We start from the raw sequence: 20,710 nt of genomic DNA, 5'->3' as shown, positions 1-20,710 counted from the left end.
TATTAAGATGCACTGGAGGAAGAATATTAAGATGCAGTGGAGGAAGAACATTCCAGGTGGGTGGAATAGGATGTGCAAAGGCCCTAAGGCAGACGCATGTTTGGTGTGTTATGGACTAAAAAGGAGGCCAGTGTGTATGGAACAAAGTAAGGGAGAGGAAGATGGGAAGAAAGAGATCCTAGAGATGGGCCAGGACTGAGTCCCATAGGCTTTTTGGTAGAATCTGGAGCTCTACCCAATTTTAATCTAAATTCCTAAAGAATTTTTTTTTTTTTGGTATCATAGTTTTTTTTTTTTAGCCATTCCCAATTGTTGGACATTTAGATAATTCATCTATGTCTTATGTTATAATTAACACTTCAACAAATATCCTCTTAAGTAAAACTACATGTATCCCTGACCAATTCCCCTGGTGCATTTCTAAAAATAGAAATTGACTGGCCAAAATCTATGACCAGTTTAAAGACTGAGCGCCCTGGGGCTGCCTCGTTCACTCTTCTCTCAGCAGCTGGGGGCGTCTCTCTCTCTCCTGCCCACGATGACCAGGAGGAAGGATTGTCTTCCCTTCCTCCTTGCTGACCAAGGCTTGCTGGTTATAAACGACTGTTTCATTTTTGATGGAAGTAGAAGCTGTCTGTTGTCACAACCCTTCAGTTGTGATCCAACTGCAGTCCCTGCCACACCGGACCTAGGCTCCTTTGAACCTCTCTGGTAAGAGGCGATTCCCCCACCAGAGGCCTCAACTCGGTGCGTGTTTAAATCACCCTGTAGGCTTTCTGAAAACCACCGGTGCCAGGCTCCACCGCAGGCCAATTAGAAAGGAATCTCTGGGAGCGAGGCCAGGGCATTAGCACTTAAAAACCCTCTCCCTGTGGTTCTCATTTGCTGTGGGGACCCAGAACCACTGCCCAACCATGCTTGAATTAATCAGACCGGCAGAGCCTTGTTCCACCGTCTGCATGCTAGGTCTAGGCCTCTTAACTTTATTTTTTTTTTTTTAAACTTCTGATTATGGAAATTTCCAAATCTATACAGAAGTAGAGAGAACAATATAATGAACCTCTATGCCACCGTACCAGCCTCCACCACCGCCCTGCAGGCTTTACCCGGGGGACTGATGAGGTTTAAATTAAGTTTCACGCCGGGCACTGGCTGCCGTTTGACTTGTGGAGGGAGCAGGCAAGTGTGGAGGCTGGACGGCCAGACTGGAGGCTGCCACAGGGACCAGGCCACAGGTGCGGAGGCTTGGCCCGGGGCGGAGTAGCAGGGTCTGGACAGTAGAGCCGGCAGGACGTCTTGGAGGACTGGACGCACCAGGGCCTCCTCCCTCCTGCCCCCCGCCCCCCGCAGGTCCCCACGGGGTCACCTGTTCTCGCTCTGCTGTCTTGCGGAGCTTGTACACGAACTCTCCCACGGCCACCAGCACCGACAGGACCAGCCCGGCGGCCAGGACGATGAAGATGCCGCCGATCTTCTGGATGCCCAGGGCGCTGGCCTCCTTGTTCTCCTCCTCGGGGCACCCGCTGCCCCGCCACCATTTCTCCTTCATGATGTGCAGCTTGTCTTCCTCCTGCAGCTGCAGGATGGCGATGGTGATCTTGTCCCTGTACGGGGAGCCTGGGGAGGACAGTGGACCCCCAGCTGTTGGTGGCGTCTGTTTGGCGGGACATGTATTCACCTCTGGCAACCCCCTTGAGTATCTGTCCCTATGGGTCCCTGGCAGGCCCCCTGTTGCTGGGCTGTATCAGCAGGGGTGGGACGAGGGGAGGTAGGTGTGGCCTCTGGGAACTGGCCCCCCATTTCCTGCTCAGCCAGGGCTGACCTCAGCAGCATGTGACTCTGTCCGGCTCCTGGGCTGGGGAAACGCCACCCCTCTAGGTTTGATGGAATGAGCTGGGGTCCGTGTGCATGAATGGATGTGGGGGGGTGTGCCGCCCTCCTCTGTCCACTCCGCCGAGGCCCTCCCCACCACGCCCCTGGCTCACCCATGGGTGTGCCGATGCCGTAGCCCTTGGAGTCGATGAGGCCCCCGATCTGGGTGAGGTTGCAGTTCCTCTGAGTGACGTATTCGATGGTGGTGGACTCCATCAGCAGCGCGTAGTCCGCCGTCAGCGTCCGCTGGATGCCCTCCTCATTGTTCTTCACCAGAGCCGAGGGCTTGCTGCTCATGAAAGCCCACATCTTCTCGAAGGTGGAGATCTTGGATTTCTGGGCCGCGAGGGAAACAGGGACACACACATAGTTACTGAGCCCCCCAGGGACCGAAACTGCTTCCCTGCTCAGCAGGGTCACTGAACTCTCCCATGTGCTCTTCAGGGTAAGGGAGCGCTGCCCGTTGCTCAGATGTGGAAACTGGGGTCCACGGAGGCGCAAGACACATGGCTGAGGAGTGAGGAAGCAGAGGTTCGGGCTCAGACTCACTTCCTGAAAACCCTGGTTCTCTGCCATGGCACAAGTGGTCTTCAGAATGACTTTTTTGAAAATTATTCTTTCCTCTGACATCAGTTAAGCTATCAGCCCGTGCACACCTAGTTCTGAGCGCCTCACCTGCATGAACTCATGGAGTCCTCCCTGAGATCACAGGAGGCAGGGCCTACCATTAGCTCCATGTACAGGTGGGGAGTGGAGGTATGGCCTAGGAACTTGCCTGAAGGTGCCCAGACGGCAGAGCCAGGCCTCGAATCCAGTCCCTCTGGAGCCCGAGTCCGTGCTCCTCACCACTGAGCAGCACTGCCCCCCGGGACCCCGTGAGGGTGGGTGGTGGGAAGCACTGTCCAGGGGAAGGCTTTGCCGAAGTGTGGGTTCCAGCCTCTCCTTCAGTCCAGTGAGCGAGGCCGGTGGGGATCACAGAGCGGGAAGGGGGGCCATCAGAGCAGGTGGTCTGCAGGCCCCGGGCTGGATGCTGTTGCAGGGGCAGGGCCAGCACCCCTGAGCCCTGGGGTGGTGGGAGGGCTGCCGCACCTACCCTGGGAGACTCAGAGAGGTTGCCGGGGCCGAGAGGGAGGACCGGGGCTGAGTGGCTCTTGCTGGCTGGGAGGCTGGGCAGACAAGGTGCTTGGTGTTCACGAAGTTTCTGGGGGAACTCAGTTCCTGCCAGATGCCTGCTCCCAGCAGGGACCAGCTCTCCCCAGCGGGTCCCAGGGGAGCAGGCGGCTCTGCAGCCCCCGTGCTAGTGGCTGTTTCCAAGTCTGCTGTGGCTTTCTGTGATGTCAGCCTGTCTGACTGGCACCCAGCCCAGCCCTGGTGTGCGTGACAGCACGGGCACTCACACAGGCTGGCACGGGACCGGGGGCTGGGTGGTGGATGGGGAAGAAGCTGACTCCTCCAGGAGGGGGTGAGGAGACGGGAGGGAAGTGAACTATCTTCCTACTGGCAAGGGATGGCCCCTCGGGAATGGCTCCTGGAGACCCCAGTACTCGGTGGGCGAGAAGGCAGTGAGGACGGGGGGTGGGGGCGGCTGGAGCAGTGGGCAAGGCCCTGTGGCAAGCCACCTGGGATGGGGCCAGCTGAGCGCCAGCAAGACCTGCTCTGGGCGCAGGGGATGGGGTACCTTTACAGATAAGCAGCCACTGCCCTGCCTACAAATTTACCTGCCCCAAAGTCAGAGGCAGGAAGGGCTCAGATGCCCTGGGTCCTCGTCCTCGATGGGCTGCTCCGGCCCCTCTTGGCTCCTGGCTGCTCTTCCTGCCTCCGGCTGTGCCAGTCACTCTCCCTCTCTGCCCTCCTGCCTCCTGGGGTTTTGTGTTCCAAGCTGCCCCCCTTCCTGGCTACTCTTCCGCCTCAGCCCCTCCCCAAGTGTCCCCGCCAGCTCCTCTTCCCTCCAAGGTGTTCCTCGTTTCCAGATCTTCTGGCACCCAGATGTCTCCTATTTCCTAGGTAATTTCAGATGCGCAGAGTCTCCCGCTGCCAGCTTCCTGTGAGCCCTCTGTTCCTCTCTCTGCAGGTTCCTCCTCGGGTTTCCTGTGGTAGGAAGCTTCTAAATAGCTCCTAGGGATCCCATTTCCTGGTAGTCAGACTCCTCTTGGATGCAGGATGGACTTCCTGACTGGCTTTTACCTCCTCCCTAAAGTGTTGGAATGTCACTTCTAAGATAAGCTGCAGGAGACTGTGACGTCCTCTGTCTTCCCTGAGGGAAACACTGTCAGGTTGTGAGTTGCCTTATGGAGAGGTCCCCAGGGCAAGGGACAGAAGGTGGCCTCTGGGCAACAGTCAGTGAAGAACTGAAGCCCTCAGGCCTATAATCTGGGAGGAACTGAGTCCTGCCACCAACCGCATGAGCCTAGAAGCCACACCTGGAAATGACTGCAGTGCTGGTCACTTGGGATTGCAGGCTATGAAAGGCCCAGCCAGGCGCTCAGCTGAGCTGGGCTGCATTCCCGACCCACAAAGGGAGATGCCAGGTGCTGCTTTAAGATGCTAAGTTCTGGGTCATTTGTTACACAGCAGTAGATAACTAATACACTCTGTCACCTACATATTCCCATGAGCTACTTCTGTTCCCCAAATAGTTGCTTTTCAGATAATCATTAATTCTAATTATTCTCACAATCAAATTATCCAGGTCCAGCCATCTCTGCAATACCAGATACTCACCCTCTCCCCCAGGTCACCCCCGCATCCGATCCTTTCTCCTTTGTACCCATCTCACCCACTCACTCTCCCATGCAGCCAGTCATCCATACCTAAGTCTTGGCCAAAGTAACCAAGGAACCATTCACAGAAAACACCCCATGGCTTCTGTCTCAGAATGGGATCAGAACAGCTCCTTTCTCCAAACCTCCCCGTGCACCCTCCCCCCATCATCCCACTCCTCCTACACATGGGTCTGCCTGGCACCCAAACATAGGCTTTTCCCAGTGACGCAGCGCCATGCAGGGAGACAGGGATTTCATCCGGAGGCTGAAGGGAATCTGCAGATGGTGCTGGGGGACAGACACATCAAGCCACCCGTGGGTAAAGGAACTGAATACGGGAGATGGGAAAGGACACCAAAGAATGTGGGCCGTTGGGACAGGAGGTGACACCAAGGTAGAAGGTGGCTGTGACACAGACTTCCAGGGGTGCCACCCTCCCACTCCAGTGCCCCAAACTTACCGCCTCTACCACCTTTCAGCAGATGGACTGAAATCTTCCTGGGAGTGGGCTTCCCACTGTCCTTGCCCATATCTTGGGGTCCCCATTCTCAATGACATCAGCTCATGGTCTCTGCATCCCCTTCAATTCTGCCTTTGAGCAATTCTAGGATTCCGGGGCACAACCCTGAGAAGCCCTCCCTGGCACCTTGAGGCAGGGCAAGGTCAAGTCAGGGCCCCTCTTGAAATCTCAGGCCTCCCTCCCTGCTCTACAGGCCTGAGCACCAGAGCCCCGAGTTCCAGTCCCTGGCCTGGGCTACCATCACACCCCCACGGAAGAGAGTCCCACACACCTGCAGGTGCTGCGTCATCCCACCTGTCCTGGCTTCGGTGGGAACCTTAATGAGGTTTACTTCAGGGCCAGTCACCCAAATCAATTAATGGAATCATTCAGAGCAGCCAATACAGGGCCATCTGCCAGGGCGGAGATACTTTTTTTTATCAGAAAAATTGGCAAGAAAGTAAGTTTCAGGCTCACGACTTTTCAATTCCAGCCTCCTCAAAGAAGTAAATTGATTTTCCCCAGCTGAAGATACTTAATCTTGAGAATTTAACATTTCTGTACAAGAGAACATATATAGGCCTATATATACATACATAAAAATATATATATATCAATTTTGAAGGGAGCTGGATCCCAGGGAATATGTGCAGAGAGACAGCAGCGGTGTGATTCCATGCAAGACCCTGGGTGTTTTCCACACTGGAAAGGAGACCTTTCCCCAAATTAATTAGCTTTCTGATTCCTGGATGTGGAGGCTTTAGCCTTATCGGATCCATGTCCTCTAGCAGTGAATCACTTCTCTTGGGTGATTTCCATGGGGACCAGGAAGCCTCTCTGAATTTCCTGCCTTTTCCCCCTGGCTTGAACTCCCCAAGGAGGACAGACAGACTGACCCTGTGCCCCAGCAGCATTTCCCAAAGTCCCTGAGGCTTGCCACAAAGGCCTGTAGTTGGGCTTGCAGCTGGACACCACAGGGGAGCCCAGAGGTGTGGGCGGTGTGGGCATGTGCAGAGGGAGGGGTCAGCTCCTCTGCACCGACTCTGGTGTCACATCAACCTAGGTTTAAATGCCAGCTCCTTCTGGGACCACAGGCAAGTGATGTCACATCTCTGAGCCTCCTTTCACCTCTGTAAAAGGGGCTTTGACTGCACAGCATTATTGTAAACATGCAACAAGAAAAGGCGCCTGCGCTGCTTATTGACCCAGAGCCTGGCCCCCGTGTCTCCTGGTGCGGTTGGCTTCATTACTTCTCTTTAAGGCTCCTTGATTCTCTCTAAGGCTCAGTTTCCCTATTTGGAAGCAGGGGGCAATATGATCTTCATGGTGCAGAGTGGCTGCAGGATTTAAAACCCACATAAGAAAGACTTAGGGGCAGAAAACTCAAACGCTGATGGGGCCAGGCCAGGCACCGGAAATAGCTCACGAAGGCTCGAGCAGACTCTGGAGACAGACTTGCTTCTGAGCTCTGAAAACTGTCCCCCTGCAGGACAGCCAGCTCAGCGGTGCCAGATCTTTCGTATATTCAAGAAGCTCAGAAGGTAAAAAAAATTTTTTTTTTTTAAATTTTAAACACAGAAGACTCTAAACTTTAAAATACTGGCAATTAATCTAAACAAATATCTAATCTATAAGAAAGCCATGCATGGCCCCCAAATCTTAACTGTGCCAAACACGCCTGGGTATCACCGGTTTGCAACAATAAACAGAAACAGTTGACATTGACTGTGTCTGCTTTGTGCCAAGTGCTGTTCTAAGCTAAATTCACGAATGACCCCATTTAATCATCTGAATAACTCGATGAGATGGAGGACTGTTATACCTAGCTCACAGACGAGAGAACTAAGGTCCAGGGAGGGAGGTCCTCAGCAACTTAGGCATTTCCAATGACTTCTCCGACACTGCTCCTCACCCTGCACCTGCTGCTGTTCCTTTACTGGCTTCTCCCATTCTAAGGACCTCGGGGCTCTTTCTGAAGTGCTTAGTCCTGTGCAGAGGAAGGTGACCACCCTGCAATAGGAGAGGCCAATGTTCACCATCTCAGGAGGTCCAGTCCAAGGGGATCTGGAAGAAGAGAGGATCTCCAGATGCCCTCTCGCTGGCCCCTCTCCAATGTGCTCTGGTGAAGTCACTGCCTCAGGAGAGAACTTCGGGACAAGAGAATCCCTGGCCCTGGCTAACCAGTGTCCAGTAGCTAACTGAATCCAATTGCAAATTGCCTCATGGTGGGCCTTGGTATCCCTGGGGTACAGGGGAGCAAGCAAGGGCTTATAGAAGCGAAGTGACTTGTCCAAGGTCAGCCGGCATAGTTATTCCCCAAGACTCACATCCTGGTCTGTCTGACTTTAAAACTGATGTTACCTGACCGGGCCAGGCTGACCACAGTTGCCTGATCACTGCATGTGGGTCCTTCTGGCCTGGAAGGCAGAGCTAAAGCTCCAAGAAAGGCCAGCAGATGGGGCTGGAGAAACTGGAGGCTGAGCGGAGGGGAGCATCCTTCAGATGCCTGCAGCTCAGGGAAGAGACAGCTATGCAGCTAGAGGCAGGGGGTGGATGGGGGAACCTCTCCAAGTGCCTTCCAGGACAGATGCTAGGACAGAGGCTGTGCAGAGTAGAGGGACTGACCATGCCCAGGGCCCTTCCGGAGAGGCTCCCTCCCACCTTGCTCAGCTCCCCAGCCCCACCAGTCAGAGAGGGCTAGATCTGCTGAGAAGCTGTCTCCCCACTTCTTTTCCCTTCAAAGCCACCCAGCCCGCCCTGCAGAGAGCACGATTGCTCCCACATCCTCCTTTACATTTTGCCTACATATTTTACAGCCAAACAGTGTTTTCAAAGACCTCCTTTTTCATCTCCTAATTAATTTTATCTTCTAAGACCGAGGGAGGACAACACAGGAGACGCTGTTTGTGATGTCTGCTGCTTCCTGACAATTCTCCAAGTGAAACTATCTCGGCAGAGATAGGGCTGCCTGGAGCCATGCAGCTCCCAGGCTGCAGGACGGGGCTCAGGGACCTGGGGGCCCTGTGAGCTGGATGCCCTGCTTTTTGCTGTTGTCCTCTTTGAAGAGGGATGGGTTCTTTCCCTTGTGTTCTGCTCTCAGCCAGGGGAGACGGGTGTTCAAAGACAGTTTGCAGACTAACCAGGCACAGGCTACGGTGGAAATGAATTTCACCTGCCCTACACTTTGGACGACCCACAGGACACCACCTGGGTGGTTCGTGTTCTCAGTACTACCGCCTGCGCTTGCTCTCTGTGGATCCCGCCTCCTTTAAATGCTATCCTTTAATTTCATGGCAGCCTCCACTACTGCAACCCAGCTGGGGTGGGGGCAGGGGAGGCGGACCAGGAAGCCCAACTCTGGAGGGCAGAGGGCGGGGGAGGAAGTAGGTCTGTCCAGACGCCTCAGGGCTGGGAGTGCACTGCTCCTAGCTAATGCTTCCACCTTCAGGATCCTCCCTTCTCCATGACAGTCCCACTGCTGCTGCTGCCAGGGACAGGAAGCCTGGGTAAGAGGAGCTTCCAATGAACGTGAGAGGCAGCGTCGCCAGACGCGGCCAGGGATTAATTGGCCACCGGGAGAGCATGAAAGTGGAGCTGGTTCTGCAAGGGGATGCGCCCTTGCTGTTTCTGGCCAATGGGCCCTCTGAGCACGGCTCTCGAGCCCCAGAGCCCCAGCTGGGTGTCAGCATCGGCGTCCCTCCTCTGCCCTCCTCACTGTGCCATTTGCAGGGAAGGTGGGTGAGGGCGGAGTAGGCTGCAGGAGGCGCTGCTTGATGCTGAGGACAGAGGCTCGGTGGGGAGCTGGGACCAGGCTCTGGGAAGCCAATCTGAGCATCTTAGCATGGAGGGAGGCAGGGGCATCCAATCAGCGGCAATGAGCCGGCATCGGGCTTATTTATGCTGCTTCCCTTTGATCGGGAGCCCTGCTTGGAGAAGGCTCATGCCTAATGCATGAGAGAGGCTCTGGCACAGTCAAAGGGCTGGGCCGCAGCCCGGGGCAGACAGTGAGCAAACGAGCAGGTACACACGCGCGCGCGCACACACACACACACACACACACACACACACACACTCACTTTCTGGCAGGCACTTGTGTACACTCAGAGGCACAAGTCCGTGTGCCCAGATCACAGAGATACATCACACATGTGCCCACCAGTACACACAGATGCAAACACTTGTACCCAACCCCAGATACATGCACCCACAGAAGCACATTCTTGTGCATTGGCGCATGTGTGCACACTGAGGACACAAATGCACGCTGACATTCCCTGATGCTGCATGCACACGGGCAGCCATGCGCAGGTATGCAACATCATAGACATTTCATACTCATGAACACACAGAGCTCCTAATGTGGCTTTTTTTTTTTTTTTTAAAAAATTAAAGTTGTAGTTGGATACAATACCTTTCTTTTATTTATTTGTATGTGGTGCTGAGGTTTGAACCCAGGGCCTCTCACGTTCTAGGCAAGCGCTGTACCACTGAGCCCCAGCCCCCTAAAGTGTTAGATAGCGCCTTGGCTTCCTCTCACTCTACATATGTAGCTGTGCCCCTTAGGCAGTGGGTCTGCGTCTTGCTGGTGGCAGCAGCAGCATGCAGGAAGCGAGTCTTCTCCTCCTTCTCTTTCCTAAAGATCTCCTTCCAACATCGGGGAGGGGCATGGAAGGCTGGGTGGGGGTCAGTGCTGGGGGGTGGAAGGCCTTCCCACCCAAACTCTCCACCCAGGCCCCTCTGGGGGCTCCATCTATCTCTTGGCCTAGAAAGAAGAGGGCATCCAGGGTTCAGAGGAAAGGGAAATGCCCCAGGCTTCCAGGAGGACTGAGAGCAGTTCATAAATGAATGAATGAACCTGCAGCCACAGAGTTCCAAGATTCTGATCATTTCTGAGCCATCATTAGAGCAGTAGTTCTCAAAGTGTGGTCCTAAATGGACCCCACCAGCATCACCTGGGAACTTCTTAGAAGTGCTAATTCTTAGGGCTGAGGATGCAGCTCAGTGGAAGAGCACCTGCCTAGTAAGTGTGAGGCCCTGGGTTTGATCCCCAGCACTACACACAAAAATCCTTTTTAAAACAGTTGCTCATCCCTGACTCTCTCTCAGACCTCCTGAGTCATATACCCTGAGGGCTGGGTCCTGGAACTGAGGGGGATTAGAATGCATCCTCAAGTCCTTGAGCCACCGTCTTAGAACACAGACCCTGGGGGAAGGCAGACCTGGCTCAGCATCTGGCTCCTCTAGTTGTGAGTCTCTGGATGAGTCACTTAATGGCTCTGAGTCTCAGTCCCCACGCATGTACAATGGAAATAATGACAGTGCCAACCTCACAGACAGCCATGGAGGTTAAATGAGGCTGAGCACCAAGCACCGTGCCTGGTGCACTGTGAGCGCGCGGTGTGGGTGGCCATCGTTATTGTTATGTGAATTTCTGGGGCACATTGACCACTACTGGTCCTTGGAGGCCAGGTAGAGGAGTTTCCGGTCTCCTTGATGGTCGGCTATACCAGTAGAAGGTGGATAAACAGTGGGGAAGTGAGAGCCATCCCTTCCAAAGCTGGAGGAGCAACAAAGTCCCAGCCAGACACCCTCTGGAGCAGTCACGTGGGCAGGGGCCCCCAGCATTCCAAGAGTCTGTAAACACCTGCTCAAATGTTAAGTCCCCTCCCTTCCCCTAGGATGTGCCCCTGTTCCCTCTCAGTGGGAGGGCGCTCACCCCCAAGCCCAGGCTAGCCTCTTAGACGTGGATGGCACTAAGGCCTCAGGCCAAGTGCAGGGCGCCCACGGCCCCAGAGGCTGGGTGTCTGACCACTTCTCTCCTCTCCCTTCTCCCATCCCTCTTGTCTACCTGTCCTCTTCAGATGACTCACAGTCTTTGTCACAGGTACAGAAACTTCTAGAATCTGTTCTGTAACCAAACTACATGGCTCACATTGCCATAGCTCCCCCAAATCAGCTGTCCTAAACAGGGAGGGTGTGAGCCTGGGGTTCTCTAGCCCATCGGCTCCAGCAGTGAGGGAAGGACAGAGACCCCTTCCTCCCACTCCTCTTCTGCTCAGCATAGGGGAGGGGCCCGCTCATTGTGCTGCAATGGGAAGGAGAGACCCTCACCTTGAAGAAGGTCATGGTGGCCCCGTCCTTGACAGCCCCGTACTCAATCTTGGTTTGCTTGGCCAGGTCATCAGCAGAGTCGATAGGCGATTCCATGCGCTCCACGGTCAGAAAGGCAGCCAGGTTGGCCGTGTAGGAGGAGATGATGATGAGTGTGAAGAACCACCAGATGCCACCGATGATGCGCGTGGACAGAGCTTTGGGCATCAGTTCAGACCCTGGGAGGAGGCAGGAGGCAGATGGCGCCTTACAAGGTGGAGGCTTGAGTGAGACAAGGAGTTGTCCGAGCCCTGGGGTCATGGACGACCCCGACATGCTCACCAAAGCCCAGACCCTCGAGGTTCTCAGAAGTGTGGTCATCAGTATTGCCTGAGAACTTGCTAGAAATGTGAATTCCCAGGCTCTACCCCAGGACCTACTGAACCAGCACCTGCGGGGCAGCGCAGGATGAGCAATCTGTTTGAGCAGCCTCCCAGAAGGTTCTGATCCAGGCTCACATTTTAAGAGCTACCGCTCTCAAATCACACAACACACATGCCCAACAGTTCACGGGCTCCTCAGCCCCTCAGATGCCTATCCACCAACTGCTCCTGGGTCCCAGGTTAAGAACACCTGGAGGTCAGAACCCCTGGGGTCCTGAGTGGATCCTGTTCCCAACTCTCTGTGTGATCTTATGCCAGACACTTCCCCCTCTCAGGGACCCTGCAATGTCCTTCCTCTGTCCCAGCCTTGCAGAAATACTGCGATCGGCAATGATACAATTTGAGGAGAAATTGCATCACAAATACAAGTGGTATACAAATATAAGATTGCTCGGCGGCGCTTGGCAGGAGGAGAAAAATCAACATTTTTGGAAGCTCTTTGCTGAAATATATCACTCTTCCTCCCCGACCTTGGGTGTGGAGCACAATGCAGATGAAACCTTCTAACTGAAGTAATTAACTAGGCGGCTTTCAAGAGATTTAAATAGCAAGTGACTCCTGAACTTTCCAGAATATTTGGACCTGCAATCTAAAAAGTGTCTGCTTTGATATGGATGATTTTTTTTTTCTCAAAGAAATCACTCAAGGGAGAGTTTTTCAAATACATAACTATTTTTCTCCCTTCTAATCAAAACCATGCAGGGAATGCATCGGGGGCCAGAGCTTTGAATAGCAGCAGGAGGCAGAAGAGGAGAAGTTATTACTGCAATGAGGAGCTTCCAGGTCTTTCCCAGCTGTCACCGAACAAAGATGATGGCAAAAAAGCAAGGTGAGGCTTCGGGACACTTGTTAATGGCGGGGACAAATTGAAGCACTTCCCTTGAAAGCTGTCTGTCACTTCTCAGCTACTGGAGCCTCCCCTCCCCAGCCAGACACTCCCAGCCTCCCCCAGGTTGCTCCATGCTGGGGCTTCGGCTGTGCCCCCAAAGGGAGAATGGCTTCTTTGGGTTGTTTGCTTGGGGAGCTCCTGCAGGCAGCTTGGACCCCCGCCCAGGCACAAGCCCCTGCCCTGGCCCCTGCAGGGCTGAAAGGTCTCCCTGGGACTGATGTATTTTTCTCTCTTTTCTTTCATGCAACTACCCAGCATAGGGTGGAGAGGACCTTTGATTCATTTGTTCATTTAGCATTTGCTCATAGCTGTCTCCTGAGGATGGGAGTTTGTGCTGGACTTTGAGGTCACACCCAGAAGAGTGAAGGACAAGGAAATGTTCTTTGTTCCTTGAAGCCCCCTCATTCCCGGCCCTAGTTAGGTCCCCCAGGGGGACTTAACACAGCAGAGACTGGGCTGCTCCCCACCCTCGGCCTGAGCAGGCAACTCCACAGTTGCAACTCCACAGCAGAGGCTCAGGGCTCCTGGCCAGCGGGCTGGCCAGGGCAGTTCCCCTGGGCTCTTTCCTGGCTGGCCTCCCTCTCTGCCTGTCTTCAAGCCCTGTGATGTCTCTGCATCTCACTCCTTGCATTGAGAGCAGGTTCTCTGCCTCCTAGCCATTTAAACAGCTGCGGATACTCCCAAAGGGCCACCCACACAGGTCAGGAGCAGCACATTGGCCCTCCCTTTGGAGGACATAAGAGAATCCCATCATCCTGTGGATCCCACCTCTGGTGTATGTGGGTGGAAGTCCCTCCTCAGCTGATCCCTCCTGCTCCCAGGTGCCCCAGAGCCAGATGACCCCAGAGTCCTGACCATCTGCCTCCTAAAGTCTTCTCAGTCCACCTCTGCCTTCCACCCTCCTGGCCTTGACCCCAGTTCAGGTCTCATCTTGTTCCTGCAAGGGCCTCCACCCAGCCTTCCTGCCTCTAGTGCCCGCCCCCCCATCCACAGCTCAGTTTTGCTTAGCTGGATTCTGTGGTGGGGAGGTCACTGGGGGCCAACCCAGCAAGCAGGGTGCTCATGTCCAACTCATGACGCTAAAGGTGCTGGGGCTGAGTCCTGCGTGCCATAGGCTGGCGTGGTTTATCTGCTCAGATCCTCCAGCTAGAGCATTCTGAGGAGTGGGGTGAAGGAGGGGGGTACACCTCAAAGTATCCACCGGGGTCTCCAACCTTCTGATGGCTCAGCAGGGACTGACGCTGCCCTTGAGCTTGGGATGGCTCTGCTGACTCCACAGAGGCCATGGGACACCCTGGTAGAGAAGACGGCACTCACCTTGCTGCATGAGGGAGCCCATTCCAAACCAGAAGCTGTTGAGCAGAGTGAAGTTGTTCTCCACCACCTCGGAGCCCGGGTTGCAGGGGTGGGCATCGTACCACTCATAGGGGCTAAACCTACCAGGGGAGAGAGTGGCAGTGAGGCGGGGCTGTGGGGAGACAGAGGGAAGTGCACCTATGCTACCAAGATGGCAGTGTCCCCAATGTGGATGTGGGTGGCTCATTGTTCCTCCCCGGAGGCAGGCAAGGGGCAGAAGCACCACCGTCCCTCTTGTCCTTTACCACGGGCGCCCTTTTCTGGTTATAAAAGTAATTCAGCAGCACTTCTTAAAATTAAAATGCATGTGCCCTTCAACCTGGCAATTCTGCAACTCATTATCCACCCTAGAAAAAAACACACACGAACATAAAGCAAAACACGGGAGGGTGTTTATCAAAGCGGAGTTTGTAACAGTGAACAACTGCAAACCACCTCAATGTCCTTCACCAGAGGAGCGACTGATAAACCCCGCCACAGCCACGCTGTGACATAGCATGCGGCTGTTAGAGAGAACCAGAGACTCCTAGGTGAGCCAACAGGGAGAGATCGGCAACACACATTTGGCTGAGAGAAAGTGATAAAAAATAAGAACAGTGCGATCTCATTATATATATTCCTGAATTCATGACTCTACGGCTCTTTTATGTATATTTGTATGTGAAATGCATATAAAAGGGTCTAGAAGGTTCCATATGTAAAGAATGTCGGTGCGCATCTCTGGGGAGGGGAGTCAGAATGGCAGAACGCACTTGAGGAGGCCTGTTGCTTTATATGTATCACATGAATTTTTTAAAACGAGAAGATGCTTTTGAATTTTGTATATAATTAAAAAACGGAAAGAAAGTAAAAGACACTGTATGAAATATTCAAATGGTATAGAAGAACACAATGAGAAAGCAAAAGTTCCTGGCAGCCTGCCCCCTGGAGAGAAGAATGTGGTCTATAATTTTTCATAGTTTTCTCTTTGAATATACAAATATATAAATGACAGGAAAAGAATTGTTTTGAGAAGCTGCCCACTGCCTTCCAAGGGGCAGGGCCCGGGATCGCTGGAGGGAATCTTGGCTGACTGCGTGAATTCCAGGTGGCAATACGTAAATTCAAAGATGCCAAATGACTGAGACCACGGAGGGGTCCCTGGCTAGGACGAGAGGTGTGCAAGGAGAGACAGGTGCCATCAATTTTGTTATGTTTTCTAGTGTGATGGCCCTTAAATGTGATGTTGTGGGGTCCCTTTTCCACGTCGCTTTTCCAAGAGTCCAAACATCATGAATGCTCGTGTGAGATGAATTATGTTCTCATGAAGCAGAAGGCCCCTTGGACAGGAAATTCCCCAGTAAGGCTTCATGCCAAGTTGAGAATTTTCAAAGGAACTGACCATGAACTGGTTGAAAGATCTAAAAATCACAGGGCAGAGATGGGGGATCAGGAGAGCAGGGGTGAGGGGCTGTGTGAGGAGCACCTTGGAGACAGCCCCAGAGAGCTGGGTGCCCAGAGTCTCGGGAGAGGGCCTTCCTAGGATGCTGGAGGGCAGGGCTCAGGAGCATGACCTCTAGGTAGGTGGAAGCAGGAGGGTCCCTGCTGTGAGCCCAGAGTCCACCAAGCCCAAGGACCATGGGTGCACAGAGCTTCACCACTGAGTCCACGCAGAAGAGAGACCCGGCCAGGCCCACCATGGCTGCCTCCCAGAAAGCCAGCAGACGTCAACAAGTGGAGGACCCAGGACAGGGGCTGCTCGAGGGCCAGGGGCTGGGTGTGGGATGGGCTGCTGGAGGAGGCACTGCCAAGGGGGTCACTGGGGCTGGAGAAGGCTCCCGTGAGTGAGTGAAGACAGAAATCCTGAGTGGGGGGACGCTGAACGAGCTTTTCATTTTTGGATTGAAACAGTGAATTCACGGTCTAGAGTGGCACCTAGACTTTCTGTGACCTGGCGGTGAGCCAAAAAGCCACAGTCCTGACAGTTTTCATGGGATGGAGAAAACCTGAGTCTCTGAACACAGTGGAAGGAGGGCTGGGGACAAAGAAGGGGACTTCTGGGAGAAGCTCATGGGTCCTAGCGTTTCCATGCTCCAGTTACACACACACACACACACACACACACACACACCCCAACAACAAAAAAGACTGTCATACCAGTATCCTGTCCTAGAACTTGGTTTTCCTTTTTCTTTTCTTTGTTTTTAAATCTGATAGTCACCAACCTCTCTCAGGCCAGTTCCTCTGGATCTACCTCATGCTTCGTAATCACTTCCTGGGGTTTCCACCCTGCCTCTGTGGCGGGCACTTGAGTGGTGTCCTGTTTCCCACTCTTGTAGACTCTGCCCACCACCGTGGACACCAAGGCCAAAGGGTGGCCTGGTCCCCTGGGACGTGGCTGTGAAAGGCTTCCTAGATTCTGAAGTGTGGTTTCAGATCCCCGGAGGTGGAATTGCTTATCATGATGAAAGGAACTGGCCCTGGAAAAGGGACCCTCGGTTATCAAGTGTCGTCACAGGCTGGGTCCCCACCACCGCTGGACGGTTCCCCATTCAGTTGCCATCCTACAGCAGGGGAGGTGGGTGCCATCCTGCAGGCAGTGGGTGGGAGGATCCAGATTCTTCAGGAGAGACGAGGAGGGGACGATGGCCTCTGGACAAGGCCCGGAGGTACCACACCAAGTTAAGTGTGGACCTTGGATCTAGGGCTGGTGGCTGTGGGGGGCTCTGCAATCTTGGGAGCAAATGGGAATTAGAAGCAGGGACCTGGAGACACTGATTCCACTCAGGGAGGAAGCCATACTCCAGCTGCAGAGGTGTAGACAGGACACTAACTGTGGCCACGACCCTCTTTTCCCTGGGATACTCATTTGTGCAGGATTTGGCCAGAAAGTGGCTCCCAGGGCTAGACTGGCAGTTCAGCCTGGGACCCGTCTCCTGGGCCAGACACCAAGGATTAACTCCCTGCCACAAGTGCCCACTGTTCTCTCAGTGGTGATAAAGTGACCTCCACTCCTCTCCTGTGTCCTCTTACCTCACCAGGCATGAAGCAGACTATAAGAAAAAGCCTGGACCCCTCAATGCCTGGACCCCTCAATGCCTGGATTCCTGGTGCTACACAGGCTTAGGTCAGGCTGGGTCAGGCCAGTCTGCAAGATGGACAGCCCAGTGCCATGCCCAAGCTGCCTCTGAGTGGGCCTAGGACCTGCCCACTCACAGCAGACTCCATCTTTTGGAGACATGGGCTGTGTCCGGACCTGTAGCAGCAGCATGGAGTCACGCGAGTTGTGGGGAGAGACGGCTCCATCCACAGTGCAGATGTCTTTGTGCTAGACCCCAACAGTGTTATAAAAACCAAATTAATGGCCACACAGAGAAACCATGAGAGGTCACATAAAAATCTGACTCTTGCTGTACAAATCATAAGTGCTGTGACACGGGCCCTAGGTCTCTGTCTAGCAGAGAGACAGGTCTGTTGGTGCAGGGTGGCGGCCACCCCCTTAGCCAGCTGTGCATGCTCAGTTTGCTTCCATCCCGATCGCTCCTGCTGCCCGCCAGTTGGCTTGCTTCTCTTCCTTATGTCACCTGTCTGTCCCTGTCTAGCACCTGTGTTGGATTTCATGTTGAACAGGACTGGCCCAACTCTGCCAAGGAAAAGCTTCGAGACTCCTGGCAATGAGCTGACCTCTCTGGGCCACAGTTTCTGCTACTGTAAAGTGGGGATAGTCACACCCACCTCAAGGACTGTTGTCAGGGTTTGACGAGACGGGGAGAGTCCTATGGTGATAATTGCCCTGTGGGGCTCCTTTGGGCCAAGATGTTCATCCCTCTCCTCTCTCTGGAGAGGACCCTATTATTCCAGTGGCTCTAGAAGTCCTGTCTCTTCCCAAAAGTCTCCCAGACCAGCCTTGGGAAGGGGCCTCTGCCTTCCCGCCAGGAGGGAGAGCCTGGGAAGAGGCCAGGGACTGAAGGGGGAGGGGAGATGCGCCAAATGAGCAGAACTGAAGCTGGAAAACAGGGTGGTGGGCCATGGAGAGGCCGCTGGAGCTGCTAAAATTATGGCAAGTGCGCCGTGAGCGGCTCCTAGCCCTCAAAGGCCCGTTAGAGCGTGAGAGACAAGAGGTGTAATGAAGGCCTCTGGTGGCTGCTGGCTGGGTGACCGGGCAGGGCAGCACCAGGCCGGCTGGCAGCAAAGCTTGGGCGGCAGGACGGTTTCATCTCTCACATCCTTCCCTTTGGTCTCTCCCTGTGTGGGAGGAGGGAGCGCACAGAGCCGAGTGGGGGGATGGCTTTCAAAGAAGGCTCCGGAGGAAAAAAGGCTGAGACACCCAGGCTTGGATCTCCAATTGCCTTTCCAGAGAAGTCTCTCTTCACCCCTTGTTAGGATTGAGAGAGAAAAAGAACCAGGGCGGGGGCCAGAGCTGGGCCCTGGAGGGAGGAGGCAGAGGGCCCATTTGGGAGGGAGTGGAAGGGCTGGGTCACACAGCCACTGGCTAGGGGTAGGGTCAGAGCAGTGGTCGGAGGTGTGCATAGCAGATTAAACCCTTGGTGACTCAGGTTCAAGTGCCAGATGTGCCACTTATTGCTTGTATGATCTTTCTGGGCTTTGGTGGTCTCCTCTTCGAGGGAGGCTTTGAGACTTAAATATGGTAATGGCTACAGGGTGCAGAACACCGTGGTCAGCAGATACCAGGAGCTCCCAAAGGGCTGGGCTAACACTGTTCCCTAGCAGCCTTCTACCATCCACCAGCCAAGAGCGCTGTGTCTGTTTCACGTGATCGACCAAATGTGCAGGCATGCTTCCAGCACGTATCCCAGCCAGGCAGGGGTGTGTGCGCCACATTTAAGCCACCCACTGTGTGTGCTGTACCAGGTGCCTGGCCCAGGGGTTTCAGCTTTGGGCAAAATGATTCAACCTCTCCAAGTCTGGTTCTGGGACCTGGGGTGCAAACGCTGCATCTCGGAGTCCCCAACACAAACCAGGGGAGGACCAGGTGATTCAAGACTGGAGAAGGGAATAGAATGTTCCCTAAGTGGGGGGATGGCTTTCAAAGAAGGCTCAGGAGGATCTAGGCCACGTGTTGGGAGAGAGCAGCAGCAACAGTAGTGGCCTGAGCCTTGGCTTCCTGTGCCAAGGGCTGAGGATGTAGGGACACTCCTGGCTCCCAAACCTTCAAGCTTGGGCCTGAGTTCTGGCCAAGGCATTACCTTACCTGGCAATGACAAAGAGGACGCAGCTGACACCCAGGTAGGCGAGGAGCACATACATCCAGATATCTGGGGACAGGGGGTTGAGGAAGGAGAACACGCTGGGGTTGGTGCCGTTGGGCTTGCGATACAGGATGCTCACTCCCAGCGTCATGAAGGGCTTGGAGAAGTCGATGGCCTTCTCGCGGACATGCGTGATGGTCAGGGGAGCCACGGCCAGGTCTGCCTTCTGCAATGACAGACAGACAAGGAGCAAAGTCTCAGATTAGCAGGTGACAGAGCCCCCCTTCTTGAGGAGGACCGAGGAGGGAGTGAGGTTGTCTGAGCCCAAGGTCATTTCTCCACTCTCCGGGTCTACGAGCCTTCCTTCTGACCTGGGCTGGGCCCAGGCTGCAAAATTACAAGGATGAGTTCAACTTAACCTTTGTCCTTCAAGAGTTCATGGCCTTGAGAAGAGGAAAGTGACGTAAAGATGCAGAGAATGGAATCCTGTTAAAGTGTGACCGTGTGGTGCCTTCTCAAGAAGCTTTGTCAAACAAATACAGTTCAGCAACCTACAAACATTTAAAAATAGCTCATGTTCTCTCCACGTATTTCAAATATCTCAAAGAGGACACAACGACTCTTATTTAAATCTGCTTTCCCTTCCCACCCACCTCGGGGCTGTTTTGCCCCATGCTGGATGGTCTAGAGATCCTAAAACCCTCCCCAAAGTCAGTTGGGCAAAGACAATACCCTTCTTGGAGGGTAAAGTGAGCAAGAAATTGAAAAGGCAAGTCAGGGCCAGGTTCCCAATAGGTGGTGTGGAGGGAGACGGTGGGGATGGGGATGTCTAGGGATGCTCATATGTTAATAAGTTTTATTCCAAAATTTTAGAGGGAGGAAAAAATAAAGTTTTATTTCTTTGAGCTTTTCCTGATTACAAATCTGAACTCCCTCCTCCCCATCCCATATTCCAGCCTCACCCCACTGTGGCCTCCTAAGCCAGGCCCCATTAAGCCACCTTCTGTTTCCTGTATCCTCTTGTTCTCCTCGGGGCTTGGCCCATCTCGCTGCCCTGTTGAGGATGACCCTCTCTACCTCTAATTTTTACCCTCTCCTCTTTTCCCTGGTGCATGGTGCCTCTTCCAGAAACCCTTCTTGGCAGCCTCCAATTCTAAACTCCCATGAAGTACCATGGTGAGACCCAAAGCCACTCGGCACGCAGGGCAGTGTGTGCAGCCAGGGGCCCCGTGTCTCACCTGCTGATCCGCCTGTGAGTTCTAGAGTGCAGCAGAGGCTATGGCTGATCCAGCGCTTTCTTCCTCCATTCCCCAACCCCCCTCAGTCCTGGGATCATCTGTTGATAGTCTCCCCTAGGCCTTCTGCCGGTATATATACCTCAAAGTGGGAACAAAGTTATCTGGTGGGACAGGGCTGAAGAAAGGACGGGTCCTGAAGGCCAGATCTAAAGACCCATTGCCAAGGGAGACCAGTCTTTGAAACCCTCTTCTAAGGTAATGTCTCTAGGCAGTCCTTTGCTGGCCTGACCCTACACTAACCATTAATCCATCCACCCACCCACCCACATCCTTCCATCTACCCACCAGTCTGTCATCTGTCCATCCATCCAT

The 20,710-nt window shown here is 54.0% G+C and overlaps 1 protein-coding gene across 1 annotated transcript in view; it reads right to left on the bottom strand.

The window, feature by feature from the left end:
• Positions 1 to 20,710, bottom strand: part of Grik3 (glutamate ionotropic receptor kainate type subunit 3) — a 213,346-nt gene that overhangs the window by 7,175 nt on the left and 185,461 nt on the right. Inside the window, exons 11-15 of the mRNA XM_046418816.2 lie at positions 19,103 to 19,326; positions 13,873 to 13,991; positions 11,245 to 11,462; positions 1,986 to 2,208; positions 1,367 to 1,617 (exon numbers count right to left, since the gene is read on the bottom strand). Of these exons, the coding sequence (XP_046274772.1) occupies positions 1,367 to 1,617; positions 1,986 to 2,208; positions 11,245 to 11,462; positions 13,873 to 13,991; positions 19,103 to 19,326 (1,035 nt within the window). The remainder of the gene's footprint in view (positions 1 to 1,366; positions 1,618 to 1,985; positions 2,209 to 11,244; positions 11,463 to 13,872; positions 13,992 to 19,102; positions 19,327 to 20,710) is intronic.

This window comes from Marmota monax, unplaced genomic scaffold, assembly GCF_021218885.2.
Source record: "Marmota monax isolate L192 unplaced genomic scaffold, Marmota_monax_Labrador192_F-V1.1 WCK01_AAM20220418_F8-fsc00008, whole genome shotgun sequence".
Taxonomy (NCBI): Eukaryota; Metazoa; Chordata; class Mammalia; order Rodentia; family Sciuridae; genus Marmota; species Marmota monax.
The sequence above is the reverse complement of the archived record's forward strand: the minus strand, read 5'-3'. Positions and strand labels throughout refer to the sequence as shown.